General features: G+C 39.4%; 1 protein-coding gene across 1 annotated transcript in view; it reads left to right on the top strand.

Annotated features, from left to right (window-relative positions):
* Nucleotides 1–7,967: 7,967 nt before the first annotated feature.
* Nucleotides 7,968–16,537, top strand: part of LOC124721315 (protein ROP) — a 103,144-nt gene continuing 94,574 nt past the window's right edge. The window contains 1 exon segment of the mRNA XM_047246227.1: nucleotides 7,968–8,058. Within this exon segment, the coding sequence (XP_047102183.1) occupies nucleotides 8,031–8,058 (28 nt within the window). The 5' untranslated portion in view covers nucleotides 7,968–8,030.

The following is a 16,537-nucleotide window of genomic DNA, read 5'->3' as shown; positions in this document are numbered from 1 at the left end:
TGTGACAAGCTAGGCTGCGACATTCTGAACCTGCGCCAGAAGGTTGAGAACTGCAGGGTCCCCCTAAGTGGGTCAGGAGTGCACTACACAACAGAGGCTGCTACTCAGATAGCTGTCTATATGTGACGTACATATGAGGATTTTTTAGATTAAGCAGTTCTCCATCCAGTCCAGATAACGATAGCTGCAGGAAACCCAGATGTATATGCACGATCGAAGGAAATGTATTCCACAGGATTCCACAGGTGAGAGTATTAAAATCTTAATTGTAAACTGCTGAAGCATTCGCAATAAAGTGCTAGAATTTGCAGCGCTCATGGAAAACAGTGAAGTTCACATAACACTAGGAACTGAAATCTGGTTTAATCCTGAAATTCAGCTGTGAGATTTTTAGGGACAATTTAAAAGTATATCGAAAGGATAGACAAATGGGAATTGGAGTTGGTGTACCTGTCGCAGTAGGCAAGAAACTCAAATCCACCGAGATAGAAATTGAAGCTGCATATGACACTGTTTGGGATAGACTCAGTATCAGGGCCCAGCATAAAATGATAATTGGATCATTCTATCACCCACCAGATTCATCTCCTGATGCAAATGAAAACTTCAGAGAAAACCTCAGTTCACTTGTATGTAAGTTCCGCGTCTTACTGCAATCACCGAGCAAGGTGGCACAGTGGGTAGCACACTGGCCTCGCATTCAGAAGGATCACGGTTCAATCCCACGGCGATTTTGGTTTTCTGTGATTTCCCTAAAACGCTCCAGGCAAACGCTGGGATAGTTCCTTTGAAAGGGTATGGCTGACTTCCTTCCCCATCCTTCCCTAACCTGATGAGACTGATGACCTCGCTGTCTGGTCTGCTTCCCCAAAAACAACCCCTACCCTTACTGTAATCATCCTTGGAGACTTTAATCACTGAACAATTAATTGGGAAAATTACAATTTTGTTAGTGGTGGCGTGATAGGCATCCTATGAAATATTACTAAATGCCTTCTCTGAAAACTACCTAGAACAGATAGTACGGAACCCCACTCATGATGGAAATATGTAAGACCTAATGGCAACAAATGCCAATGGCTTTGCTGCAGTGGTAACACCGGTTCCCATCAGATCACCAGAGTCAAGCGCTGGATGGGCGACCATTCAGTCTGCCGAGCACTGTTGGCAAGCAGGATGCACTCAACTCTTGTGAGGCATACTGAGGAGCTACTTGATTGACAAGTGGCGGCTCCAGTCTCGTAAACTGACATATGGCCAGGAGAGCGGTGTGCTGACCACATGCTCCTTCATATCTGCATCCAGTGACGCCTGAATCAGTTGCTGATTTAGTCCCTCTTCTAACTACACTCCTGGAAATTGAAATAAGAACACCGTGAATTCATTGTCCCAGGAAGGGGAAACTTTATTGACACATTCCTGGGGTCAGATACATCACATGATCACACTGACAGAACCACAGGCACATAGACACAGGCAACAGAGCATGCACAATGTCGGCACTAGTACAGTGTATATCCACCTTTCGCAGCAATGCAGGCTGCTATTCTCCCATGGAGACGATCGTAGAGATGCTGGATGTAGTCCTGTGGAACGGCTTGCCATGCCATTTCCACCTGGCGCCTCAGTTGGACCAGCGTTCGTGCTGGACGTGCAGACCGCGTGAGACGACGCTTCATCCAGTCCCAAACATGCTCAATGGGGGACAGATCCGGAGATCTTGCTGGCCAGGGTAGTTGACTTACACCTTCTAGAGCACGTTGGGTGGCACGAGATATATGCGGACGTGCATTGTCCTGTTGGAACAGCAAGTTCCCTTGCCGGTCTAGGAATGGTAGAACGATGGGTTCGATGACGGTTTGGATGTACCGTGCACTATTCAGTGTCCCCTCGACGATCACCAGTGGTGTACGGCCAGTGTAGGAGATCGCTCCCCACACCATGATGCCGGGTGTTGGCCCTGTGTGCCTCAGTCGTATGCAGTCCTGATTGTGGCGCTCACTTGCACGTCGCCAAACACGCATACGACCATCATTGGCACCAAGGCAGAAGCGACTCTCATCGCTGAAGACGACACGTCTCCATTCGTCCCTCCATTCACGCCTGTCGCGACACCACTGGAGGCGGGCTGCACGATGTTGGGGCGTGAGCGGAAGACGGCCTAATCGTGTGCGGGACCGTAGCCCAGCTTCATGGAGACGGTTGCGAATGGTCCTCGCCCATACCCCTGGAGCAACAGTGTCCCTAATTTGCTGGGAAGTGGCGGTGCAGTCCCCTACGGAACTGCGTAGGATCCTACGGTCTTGGCGTGCATCCGTGCGTCGCTGCGGTCCGGTCCCAGGTCGACGGGCACGTGCACCTTCCGCCGACCACTGGCGACAACATCGATGTACTGTGGAGACCTCACGCCCCACGTGTTGAGCAATTCGGCGGTACGTCCACCCGGCCTCCCGCATGCCCACTATATGCCCTCGCTCAAAGTCCGTCAACTGCACATACGGTTCACGTCCACGCTGTCGCGGCGTACTACCAGTGTTAAAGACTGCGATGGAGCTCCGTATGCCACGGCAAACTGGCTGACACTGACGGCGGCGGTGCACAAATGCTGCGCAGCTAGCGCCATTCGACGGCCAACACCGCGGTTCCTGGTGTGTCCGCTGTGCCGTGCGTGTGATCATTGCTTGTACAGCCCACTCGCAGTGTCCGGAGCAAGTATGGTGGGTCTGACACACCGGTGTCAATGTGTTCTTTTTTCCATTTCCAGGAGTGTATGATCTATTGTAGATCCCTCAAACAAAAAACAATGCCCAAAACTACTGTCCAGTATTCTTGACATCGATTTGTTGTAGAATCTAAGAACATATTCTGAGTTCAAACATAATAAGGTATCTTGAACAGAATGACCTCCTCAGTGCCAACCAGCATGGATTCCGAAAACATCGATTATGTGAAACCCAACTCGCACTTTTCTCACATGAGATACTGAGAACCATGGAGCAAGGAAGTCAGGTAGATGCAGAATTTCTTGACTTCTCAAAAGCATTTGACTCAGTACCACACTTACGATTATTGTCAAAAGTATGGGGTATCAAGTGAAATTTGTTACTTGATTGAAGACTTTTGGTAGTGAGGACACAGCATGTTATCTTGGATGGAGAGTTATCATCAGATATAGAAGTAACTTCAGGTGTGCCCCAGGGAGGTGTGTTGGGGCCCTTCCTGTTCATGTTGTATATTAATGACTTTGAAGACAATATTTATAGTAACGTCAGAATTTTTGCATATGATGCAGTTATATATAATGTTGTGCTATCTGAAAGAAGCTGCATAAATATTCAGTCAGATATCGATAAGATTTCAAAATGGTGCGAAGATTGGCATCTCGCTTTAAATGTTCAGAAATATAAAACTGTGCACTTCACAAAACGAAAAAACTTAGCGTCCTATGACTATAATACCAATGAGTCACTGATGGAATCGGCACTCATACAAATAGCTGGGCGTGACACTTTGTAGGGAGATTGAATGATCCCATAGATTCAGTCATGGGTAAAGCAGGTGCTAGTCGTCGGTTCATTGGTAGAATACTTGGGAAGTGCAATCAGTCTACAATAGAGATTGCTTACAGATCACTTCTGCGACTTTTCTAGAATACTTCTCAAGTGGGTGGGACCTGTACCAAATAGGACTAACAGGATATATTGAATGTATACAGAGATAGGCTGTATGAATGGTCACAGGTTTGTTTAACCTGTGGGAAAGTGTCACAGAGATACGGAAGAAACTGAACTGGACGGCTCTTTAAGATAGACGTGAATTATCGCCAGAACGTCTATTAACAATGTTTAAAGAGCTGACTTTAAGTGATGATTCTGGAGATATACTACATTCCTCTACGTATCGCTCACATAGAGATCGTGAGGATAAGATTAGAATAGTTACTGCATGCACAGAGACATTCAAACAATCATTCTTCCTGTGGTTCATACATGAATGAAATAAGAAGAAACCCAAATAACCAGTACAATGGGATGTAGCCTCCATGTGCCTCATGGTGGTTTGCAGATTATAGATATAGATGTATATATGTAGTTATTATTGAAGACGTTAGCAATTATTGTTTTATCAGTAATGATTTTGTTACTCACTTTCATACTTTCTATTTCATTTGTTCTCTGTGTATATTTTTCGTTGCCCCTCTCAGAGTTAAATATATCCCAGGATGTTTTCATTTTATTTGTTGAGTTGAAAATAATCTCATTGACTGATTTGGCATTTTCTTGTCTTATCAACTGTTTGTACTTCTTCTGGTGTTGCTTGTAGGTGCCAATACTTTCCCCTGTTTTATTACTCTCAGAATGGGCAGAAATGTACCATGTAAGCCTTGGACATGAAGTCAAAGGAAGTGGTACATTTCACTCAGTTTATTGGAAGCAGGACAACTCTAATGGTCCCTTTTTTCACTTTTCCAAGTTTAATCTCGCCGTCTTCACGAATCTGGAGGAGAATGTTAAATGACTTTTGCCACACTTAACACGGATCCATTATTTATAGAACTGGAATCCTGATCTCTGATGCATGATATATTTCCAAACATCGATGGAATTTCCATAAAGCCGACTGAGACATCCAATAAAAGGGAAAAAAACCACTACTGATAACATGAGATCGATTAAGCCACTTCCATAGAATTATGGAAAGTTTTGTGGGATGATTTAAGCTGTAACCAAGAGAAGCATCCCATAAGAATTGCGTACATCTTACATTTCAGGATCGAATGAGAAGACACACAGACTTGTTGATAAATGTGAAGAAGCAGCTTCAGAACTTCTGAATTAGCTGGATCATGCTGGAAGAGGTAAGTGGACGAATACTGTCGCAGTAAATACTTCTCCCTTTCCCATAGGAAACCCTGGTCTTCCATTATGAAACTAAACTCTTTGTTCACAAAATCGAGGAACTAAGCAATAGCTAATCTTGAATTCCCAGCAAACCATCTGTCTCAACTTCTAGGACAACACCAGATAATGATCAAGATCGAAATTGAACTGCATACGGTGAAACGAGTGACCCAACGACATAACACAATTGTCAAACATTACTTCTTGAGTAGTGCAAGAATGCTTGAAAAACTTATAAAGCGAAGAAAGTAAGAGTAGAGTTTAACGTCCAGTTGGCGATTAAGTCATCAGAGACTGAGCACATGCTTGGTTTGGGGGAAGGACATAGATGAAAATCATCCCTGTCCCGTTAAAAGGAACATCTTTGCATTTGCCTTAATTGATTTAGGGAAACTATACAAAACCTTAAACAGGATGACCAGACTGTAATGCAAACGACTGTCTTTCTGAATGTGAATACCAGTGTGCTAACCACAGTGCCATTCATTACTTCCAAAGTGGAAATGCTACTGGTTTTGATGGAATATACTTCAAACTACTCAGATGTTGTAGACCAGATACTAAATGCTGCCTTGATTCCTTTTGCAGATGCATATTGGAATCGAGTAGACATAAACTGGTGTGTGTGTGTGTGTGTGTGTGTGTTCTGATATATCTCAGAACAAACCAGACTTCCCACAGGCGTTGTTAGAGTGACCATCTATTTGGATAATGGCCTTGAGAAGGAGGGAAAATGTGCTGATGTTTAAACAGACATGTGTACAGCACAATTTGGAGATAGAGACTTCTTACGAAACTGATAAAGAAATTTCCTTTCATAAATACCAGCTCTTTACTGGACAATATAGACCTACTAAATAACCACCTGTCCCAAGTTTAGTCATACCATGAACAATGGCCGGCTTCAAAGCTCAGTTCTCACTGTTATATTTAACAAATCATACACTCAGAAACTGCTGGTAATGGTCTCACAACAAAATATACATATATGAAACCAACATGTCAAAGACAGAAGTAATATATGACAGAGGAGCTATTTGCATTGAAGAAGTATTTGAGGTGGCAAAAGCTCCGGCCAGACCCTTAAGAGAAGTGTTGCAACATTCCATCTGAATAATAAATTTGGAAACTACTGTCTACAGATAATATTCAGAGATTACACTTTACATTGCAACACATATGCAGAGTATTTGGGTTTATTTCCTTGTGTATGTTACTTACCTTCTGACACTGCCTCCCAAAAACAGATGGACAAGTGAAAAACCATAATAATCTGTTGATATCTGTTGAATGGGTGAGTGAATATTTGTGGAGAATCGACACAATCCCTTTGAGTATGTCAGTTTAGGCGCTAATTGGTTCATGAGATGAGTACTGTTCAATCACATAGCTCCATAATTCCCCTAGTTGTCTAGAGAATACTCAGCTTCAACAGGCTATGCATATAGTAATAGTTACAATGCCGGCTACCCCTAAACGGTGGCTACCAGTGCTAAGCAGTACCACTCCACCTCACAAAAAAATACAACAATCTCTAGAGCAGCTGTGAACAAGAGCACAAAAGAATCAGTCTCTCCCCATGCACAGTATGATCCACTAAGGTTCTACAGTCTAGCTGAAATCTTGCTATCTGTCAACTAATGCCTCTCAATCCTGAAGCTGATTGGAAATCAGAGTGATCATAATTTCCACAGCAAGGTGTATTGGTAGCTGAAAACCTGACTGTTAAACTTCTGGGTTTCAGCTCTCCTTGGGCCTCCTGGTATAAACTCAATCACGTGAGAAGACTACAAGAACTGCTGCTATTCTCCATAGCTGAAGTTGATGAGACAATTCAAACTTTCAGTACATTGAAAGGGCGCAGATGGTTCCATGTATCTGCAGAACTATATCGTGCAAGGCTTCAAGGGAGCCCTCAAAGATTTGCACCAAGATGGCTCCAATGCAATCAAGTGGTTGAAAAACCTGAACATTCAGCTATAAAGTTTCCTTTTGTTGCTTTTATTGGTTATTACGTTTTTATTTGTGATTATTGTTAAGCCAGAACTATTCAATGGTGTCTAATACGAAATAAAAACACATGGTTATAGATTCCCAATGGTGTGAGTGCTGTCATCTATGCCATCAGAATATTCTCCAATGCATCTGAAATAAGAGAGTTTATTTACTCCGATTATTTTGCAACAAGTATGTCCTATGGTATCATATTAGAGGATATGGTATCTCTGTACATTTCCAAAGGACATCAGTGGGCTACAAATGAGCTATTAGCATAACATGCAGTCCCATTTTGCGAACTTCCGAAAGGACGCTGCTCAACAATTCTAGCACTGACATCTCATGAGATTTATTTATTTATTCATATGTAGACAGTTTCCACTGTATAGATGTTGTCAGGACACAAGCAGTTTCAATTATATTTGTACACATAACATATCACAGGCTCATCTTAATTCGGTCAAACCTTAATTTAATCACCCTTAGATGAATACCCAATCCCAATCCAAGATTTTCTTAATATGATCTGAATGAGATAAAAACATGATTAATTACTCCTTGATGTCCGCACGAATTCGCATATTCAGCTTCACATTGCAATGTACACCGTGCGCTCACTAATCTTCACTGGGTTACACTCTGGCAGTGGGATTTACTAATTCCGCTTTTGGATGAGAAGTTGACAAATTTCATTTTTCAATAGTCATCTCACACAAGTGACAAATGTGAGAAATAAATCGCACAGATTTTCAAATTTAAGTCGATTGGTTTGTTTGGAACACACACTTATATATATGCATCGTGTTGCTAAAATGCAGTAGCCATAGGCGTATACCACGACGATTATTTTGTTTTGGTTTTTGTTTCGTCAGCCTTCGGTTGACTATGGTCATAGTGAATCGCTTCGTAGTCAATTAGCTCTGGCTGAATGTCACGAAACTTGCCATTCACTAAAGTAAAATGAAAGCTAAGATGAGGTTCCTTGCTTCTGTCAGTGATGTTAAATAGTACTGTGCTCTCTTTTAATATTATCTTTGCTGGCGCGTTGCCAACATTTCAGTGTTAAAACTGGAGCCTGCTCTGCTGTAGGTACGGGAAGGGGCGTTTGACGTTTCGATTGAGTGTAGCAAAATGGCGCTGAAAGCCGTGGTTGGACAAAGTAAGTAAGACAGAATTGATAAATTAATTAATCGTAGCAGATATATTGCACTGTTGTGAAGTCTGATACTGTAGCATTAAAGGCATTGTATATTTCGACGTAAATAGTGAAGCTTGAAGCAGCTAATGCCGAAGTGAAGTGGGCGTGTAGGATCAATCATTGATAAAACGACATTAATTGTTAAACAAAAGTTGAAGTAGCTAACCATTCGAAAAATGTCTTACGTTAATACCAAATGTTACGGAAATTTTCTAGCTAGCCACACTGTGACATCTAATTTTACTGTTTTTAAATGTCAACCTCGTTTGTGGTTACAGTATCGGTAAATCATTAAGGAGACTCTGACTGTCGTTATATGTATTTTAAATACAAGACTAATACACCTTTGTGCTATCTTACTCGAAATAACAGTGAATGTTACAGGTGATTACTTACTGACTGACCCCTTTTGAAGACTTTAATGTGTTTGCATTGTCATTATATACTACCAACTATTGTAACGAGGCACTAAGTGATATATGCGAAGTGAAATGTCAACATAATTTGTTGAATCATGTTTTCAAATGACTATACTTCGTCAAGCCCTTCCTGCTTAAAGACTTTACACTTGTAAAATTTGCGATACGGTGATAGTATTCTAATGTGGTATATTGAAAATTTAATGAAGAGTTTGTAAATTTATTTTTAATAATAGAAAATACAGAAGTTGCTACTATGTTTGGAATTTTCACTAATATTTACATTTGAACTTCGGACAGGTGTGTTGCACGATGCATATAGTAAATATCACAGGAGTTAGGAGACTTGCTTATGATAAACATACACTGTGTGACTCTGCAGCAGTTGAGCAGAGCAGAGAGATTATTTTCTTTTTTGTTGTATAAGAATGTTGAGTGTTGGAATGTTTGTTCTGGGTGTAAAATATTTTGCTATTTAAGCAGGATCAATTTGGTGAAATTCACTGTTAGTGATGATTCTTTCACGAACTTCATTTTCCGTTAGAATATGATCATTAGCTTGTCTTTAAAAGGTATAATATATGTCATTCAGTAGTTGTAACTGTTAGGTGAACAGTGTAACCATTTGAATTATTGTCAAGTGATGGAAAATTTTGTCTGTAGATGTCATTGTTACTGTAATGCCTTATGCCTTTGATAACATTCAACTGAGATGGCTATAATGCCATGGACCTTGTGTGATGACAGTTTAATGTTAATGAACAGTGACTCTCATGAAAATAGTTCTGGAATTTGAATTTCTTAATTGACATATTGAGAGCATGCACTTCTAAAATTTTACAAGATTCACTTCCCCTTGGGGAATGGCTCGTTCGTCTCTGTAAGATTTTTTTTTTTTTTTTTTTCCTCATGCATCAGCTGTATTATTTTTGCAGCTTTGCATAAATTTTTATTTTATTTATTTTTATGTCGAGGACAGATGTGTAATACATAAGCTGCGAATTAGTCAGGTGACTGAAATATTTGAGACGCACAAACGTTTTTATTTATTTTGTCATCGAAGGGTTCTCTCTCAATGATATAGGAATTGTCAAGGTAATGCAATGAAAATCAATAGCTCAAAATACATCGAATATGTAAGTGCGCTTTATGAGATGATAGGACAGATGGTGGGCTGATACCTTCAAGGAACCATCCTGGCGTGTGCCTGAGGTGATCTGGGAAAACCTAAATCAGGATGGCCAGACAAAACAAAATCCATCCTCCCAAATATGAGGTCAGTGTCTTAATAGCTGCACCACCTGATTTGGTCACTCTTTTGTACGGTGTTCTTTGGTTTACACACAATTTGCTTCAGATAACTTATAATATAAAGCAGAGATTTGCTCTTCATTACTGAACACTCAATAAAACACCCATTGCTGGTTTCTGGACCATGAAGATGCTGCGGTGTGTCTTGTACTAACTGCAGTTTGCAAAACTGGCTCTAGATGTGCAAGCATTCAGCTGTGCTTCATGTTTTCCCATATATGCACCACAGATTGCTAGATGTAATCACTTGGAGCAGTGAGGACGCCCAGTGTTGTTTAAGTAGCTCTTTACACTGAGCATGATTACCACCGCTGGTTGTTATTCTTGTGGCTCTTTTCTGCAGTTTAAAAACTATGTTCTTCTCCTTTGATTCCCAGAAAAGAAATTCATATTTAAGAATTGAATGCACATAGTATGTGACTACAAGATGTTGGTTGTTATAAACTGACAATAAAACCCCAGTAGCGAAACATATTGATGGCAGCTTTTTTTTGCCAGAATCTGTGTGTGTTCATTCCATGTTAACTGACAGTCAGTATTCATCACTAAAAACACTGTAAGTCTATAGATTTATTTATGCTTAATGAACAAGAATTGTTTTCCTTGTTTATGCTGAAATGCATACTGTTTTTCTTTATGTTCAGTGTTAATATGTTGCATACTGCTCAATTGTAAACATCCTTCAGGGTTTCATTTGCTTTCTCTAATAAGTGTCTTATCAACATCTGTGATTTTGCTGTTATCAGAAAAAAGTACTTTTCCTCCCTGTCTTATACTGTCTGGAAAGTCATTGATACAAATAACATAATTACCTGACAGTTCTTACTAAAAATTTATCAGAAGGTGTGTGAACTATCTATAAGATAAGGGTCATTCCTGTACAGAAATAATTTGCCCACATTGTAGTGCCTCACATTTAACTCAAATAATCTATACTGATGGAAATGGCACATGACTTGAGCAATCATCAAACTGTGTAGTATTTTGTACAAAATATTTAACACAATAGAGTATTAGGGAAAGTCAGAAGAAATGTTTACAATTTCTGGAAGAGTAAAAAATTTCGTATGTTTCATTTCGGAAATTAAAGTATTTTTATGAGGATCATTTTACCATCATAGTATTCGTCTGCTTAATATAATCCAAATGTGAGTGTGTGAGATATATTGTATGAAATGTTATACCTTGCAGTCAAAAATATTGGTCTGTCTACTTCTTTTGTGAATGATCAGTAGTATAAGAATGTGACTCAATGACAATATGTAGTGCACTTCTTGCATATGACTGTAGAGACAAAACCTGTGGACAAATCTTGCTGCACATTTAACTACATGAAATGGAACATCACATAGGCTGTGTTGTCAGTAAAGGAAACAGCAGACTTAGATGAATAGCTTGGATACTGGTACAGTGCAATTAGTGCTTCTACAAATATGTAAATGAACATTCAAAAGTAGGCTACTATTGAGTGGTTCTCAGCAAATTGTATGTAACTTGCTTAGCTAATATAGTTCATTCAGTTTTGTACATTTATTGTAATACAGCACGGGGGAAAGGAAATTGCGGGATATGCATGTTAATCATAATTTGAATCGGAAATAACATGTTATAGAACAGCTAAAACACTAGTTTCATTTTGAGCAACATTTACTGAAAATGTAGTTGCTGTTTTTGGTGATGAAAGCATTAAAGAATTAGGTTTCTTGGAGTACCTCCATTTATACCATATGGAGTAATTTTTGCACAGTATTCATGACACACAAACATGCTGTAAGACTGTCTGATGTTTGTCCTCCAACTTAATGTAGGGAATATTTTGTAAAGAATTACACATTAACCACAACCTCGCAGCACATTTACCCTCATACAAAGTTTGTTGTGAAGAATTGGGCACAGTTTGAAAATAATAGCATTCAGATATACAACACTAGGAGCTTAGTTTCTACACTATCCACAGTTTACACTTACTCATGCACAGGAACTAGCTATAAAAAAATATTTGACCACCACCATCTATACTCAAGTTATATAAACGTCCAGCCACATTTTTGTGGAGAAGAGATCTTCTTTGTAAACCTATTGACACATTCTACACAATATTTAGTTGTTGTGAGTATGATTCATGGACCTAAACTATAAGGCTGGACTATCAGATGACCTCAAACATGTGCAAGAAAGGACAATAAAGTGTGGGGGATATCAATGTAGGTTTTCTGAAAGAGTCCGATAGAAATAATGCCCTTGAAGTACTACTTCATTCTTTCAGTTTGACATTAGTGTTGCAGCTCGGGTAGTACAGGAAAGCAGCACACTGATATAGTTTTAATAGACCACGATAAATTTAATTTAATTAAATGACTACGTTTCCCATTGAGAGTGGTCCTGGTCATAATGCACAGCTAGTTAAACGGTATATGACATACAGTAATGTAAAAGTCCTGTAGAATAGTGCATTCAGTTAACAATTTAACAATTGCAAATTTTAGGGAAAGCTTGCAACAATTAGCCTGGGATGAGGTGTACAAGGAACCTGATCGTAATTCAAAATTTAATAAATTTCATGATACCTTTGTGAGTATATTTGAAAACTGTTTCTCTAAGAAAGCAGTGAAACATAATTGTAAGAAACCACTAAAAAGCTGTGTTGTGTTAGAGAGATAAAAATGTCTTGTAAACAGAAAGGGAAATGTATTTTACTGTTAGGAAGAGAACGGTCCAGAAACATTCAAATATTATAAGGACTACTGCACTATATTAAGAGGAGTTATTAAAAAGTCCAGAAGTACACTATGTGATCAAAAGTATCCGGACACCTGGCTGAAATGACTTGAAAGTTCGTGGTGCCCTTCATCGGTAATGCTGGAATTCAGTATGGTTTTGGCCCATTCTTAGCCTTGACGATAGCTTCCACACTCGCAGGCACACGTTCAATCAGGTGCTGGAAGGTTTCTTGGGGAATGGCAGCCCATTCTTCGGGGAGTGCTGCACTGAGGAGAGGTATCGATGTCGGTCAGTGAGGCCTGGCGTGAAGTCGGCATTCCAAATCATCCCAGAGGTGTTCTATAGGATTCAGGTCAGGACTCTGAAGGTCAGTCCATTAAAGGCCATGCATTATGAAAGGGTGCTTGGTCGTGTTGAAAGAGGCAATTGCCATTCCCGAATTGCTCTTCAACATTGGGAAGCTAGAAGGTGCTTAAAACATCAGTGTAGGCCTGTGCTGTGATAATCCCACGCAAAACGACAAGGGATGCAATCCCCCTCCATGAAAAACACAGTCGGCCATTGTGGTTGAGCGGTTCTAGGCTCTTCAGTCCGGAACCGCGCTGCTGCAACGGTCGCGGGTTCGAATCCTGCCTCGGGCATGGGAGGTGTGTGATGTCCTTAGGTTAGTTAGGTTTAAGTAGTTCTAAATCTAGTGGACTGCTGACCTCAGATGCTAAGTCCCATAGTGCTTAGAGCCATTTGAACCATTTTTTGAAAAACACAACCACACCATAACACCACCTACTACAAATTTTACTGTTGGCACTACGCATTACGTTCACCAGGCATTTGCCATCGCCGCATTGTGTACCATGATTTGTCACTCCGCACAATGTTTTTCCAATGTTTATACCCCTTACACAAAGTGGGGTATCATATGGCATATACCGACATGATGTGGGGCTTATGAGCAGCCGCTCGACCATTAAATCCAAGTTTTCTCACCCCCCGCCTGACTGTCATAGTACTTGCAGTGGATCCTATGCAGTTTGGAATTCCTCTGTGATGGTCTGGATGGATGTCTGCCTATTACAAATTATGACCCTCTTCAAGTGTCGGTGGTATCTATCAGTCAACAGATGAGGTCGGCCTGTATGCTTTCGTGCTGCACGTGTCCATTTGCATTTGCACTTCACTATCACATCGGATACAGTGGACCTAGGGATGTTTAGGAGTGTGGAAATCACGCCTACAGACTTATGACACAAGTGACGTCCAATCACCTGATCACGTTCGAAGTCTGTTTCACGGAGTGCCCCATTCTGCTCTCCCACAATGTCTGCCTACTGAGGTCACTGATGTGGAGTACCTGGCTGTAGGTGGCAGCACAATGCACCTAATATGAAAAAAGTATTTTTGGAGGTGTACGAATCACTTTTGATTGCATAGTGTATGTGCATTATGTCTGAAATCAGCACCTCTGATAATAAAATTAAAATGATTTGGATATTGTTAAAATTTCTGTCAAACTTAATGAAAAGTTTAACAAATAGTCAAAAGTAGAAAATATTTTTAATAGTCATTTATTAAGTGTTGTAAAGAAAACAGGCTCCAGTTGTTTATTAGAAAATGCAAGGAAGAGGTAAGACCTATGCAACTCGATAAAATTGAAATTAAACCCACCTCTCCTACCGAAATTAGGAAAGTAATAAATTCACTCAAAACCAAAAGCTTGCATGGAGTTGGCATTTCCAACAGAACACCAAAAGTTTGTTTCCAACAGATAAGAGGGATTGTCAGTCACATATTTAATAGCTCACTGAAACGACATTTTTCTGGATAGGCCGAAATATGCTATTGTTAAACCATTGCAAAAAAGTGTTATGGGTCTGATGTGCTAACTACTACTGCCCAATCTTGCTTATGGAAGTTTTATCCAAAATTCTTGAAAAAGTAATGTGTGCAAGAGTAGCTTCACATATTTGTAAAAAGGAAGTACTAATAAAATGTCAGTTTGGTTTTCAGAAAGGCTTTTGAACAGAAGATGCTTTATATGCTTTCACTGATCAAATATTAAATGCTCTGGATAACCAAACATTATCCGTTGAGATTTTTTGAGATCTCTCGAAGGCTTTTGACTGTGTGGAACATTACATTGTTCTAGATAATCTTAAGTGTTGTGATGTGAGTGGGATAGTGCTCAAAGTGTTTAATTCATATTTAACTGTAAGAATGCAGAAGGTCAAAATTAATGGTACAGATAGTCTGCAAAATTCAGCGGAGTCATCTAACTGGAGAGGAATTAAGAATGGTGTCCCACAATGTCGTCTTGGGTCCCTTACTGTTCTTAATATATGTTAATGACTTGCCATCTATATTCATGAAGATGCAGAGCTAGTTCTCTTACAACACCCAACAAACAAAAATTGGGTGAGGAAATTTATAAGTGATGTCTTCCAGGAAAGAAGTTTTTCTCTGCAAAAGGATTTGCACTAAATTTTGAGAAGACACAGTATAGACAGGCCTGTACAGTAAATTTCATAACACCATTGATAAATATAGACTTTGAACAGAAGCCTGTTGCTAAGGAGAATATTCAAAATTTCTGGGTGTGTACATTTGAGAAACTGACTTGGGAGAAACACACTGATCTGCTGAAATGTTTGAGTTCAGCTCCTTATGCTATTAGGGTTATTGCAAGTTTTGGTGATAAATGTATCAGTAATTTAGCATGTTATGCCTAATTTCATTCACTGCATTCTTATCGCATCATATTTTGGGGTAATTCATCATAGAGAGAAAAAGTACTCATTGCACAAAAATGCGTAATCAGAATAATAGCTGGAACCCCACCCAAGATCACCTTGCAGACATTTATTTAAGAAACTAGGGATATTCACAGTACCTTCACAGTACATATATTCACGTATGAAATTTGTTATTGACAACCCCTTTCCAATTCAAAATAATAGCTAAATGCTTAACTACAACACTAGAAGAAAGGATGATCTTCACTATTCTGGGCTAAATTTGACTTTGGCACAGAAAGGAGTGAATTGTGTTGCGACAAAAGTCTTTCTCATTTATCGAATAACATTAAACGTCTGACAGATAGCCAACCAACATTTAAAAACAAATTAAAAGAATTTCTGAATGACAACTCCTCCTACTCAGTAGAGAAATTTTTAGATATGAAGCAGTAATTGTAACTAAGAAAATAAATTTGCATAAAGAAACCTTATGTGACACATTCCACGTCATTATGAAATGTTCTACTTGTGAGCATGGAACAAGTATTAATGTAATGTAATCACAAGATTATTTGGGTGGCAGAAAACTGTAAGAGAAGTTCATGATTGATAACATCTGCTGCAGTAGTAATAGACTTTGCTTTCCAGTGACAGGAAAGCACAACCAGATTTCAGGATAACATTTCCATTTCTAGGTGCTTAGAAAATCCATTTCATACTTAACTTACATTTTGTGTACCAGAGTATCACTGTATTAACCCCGTTAGTGTAATTGTATGTATATTCCAATCTCGCGAAGGTTGGACTATTGTCTGAAACCTGGTTGTGCTTTCCTTTCATTGGAAAATAAATAAATAAAAATTGTGGTGGATGTTATCAGTCGTGAATAATATACATACCAGTTGTGGTTGTCCTATGAAGAGAAACATGTAAGCAAAGTGCTGCAAATTCAGAAATAACATGGTGGCCATACACTTCTTATTGTGTATTGAGATTCAGTCATTGACATGAAGTGTGTAACAAATGATCACTTGTAAATTTACAGAAGCATTTATAAATATGAACACTTGATACTGTATTTATCTAACACATTTTCTCTACGTGAGAATGTTGAGTAGAAGCAGCCTGTAAGTTGTATTGAAAGAATGTCTTTAAGGTTGAACTCCCAAAAATTCTGAAATTCACTAGCTGATGTAATTGGAAAAATGTTGCAGTTAGATCGATAGTGTTCGTGATTCAGGAGATTAAAATAGTAAA

This window comes from Schistocerca piceifrons, chromosome X (genome assembly GCF_021461385.2).
Source record: "Schistocerca piceifrons isolate TAMUIC-IGC-003096 chromosome X, iqSchPice1.1, whole genome shotgun sequence".
Classification (NCBI taxonomy): Eukaryota; Metazoa; Arthropoda; class Insecta; order Orthoptera; family Acrididae; genus Schistocerca; species Schistocerca piceifrons.
The sequence above is the reverse complement of the archived record's forward strand: the minus strand, read 5'-3'. Positions and strand labels throughout refer to the sequence as shown.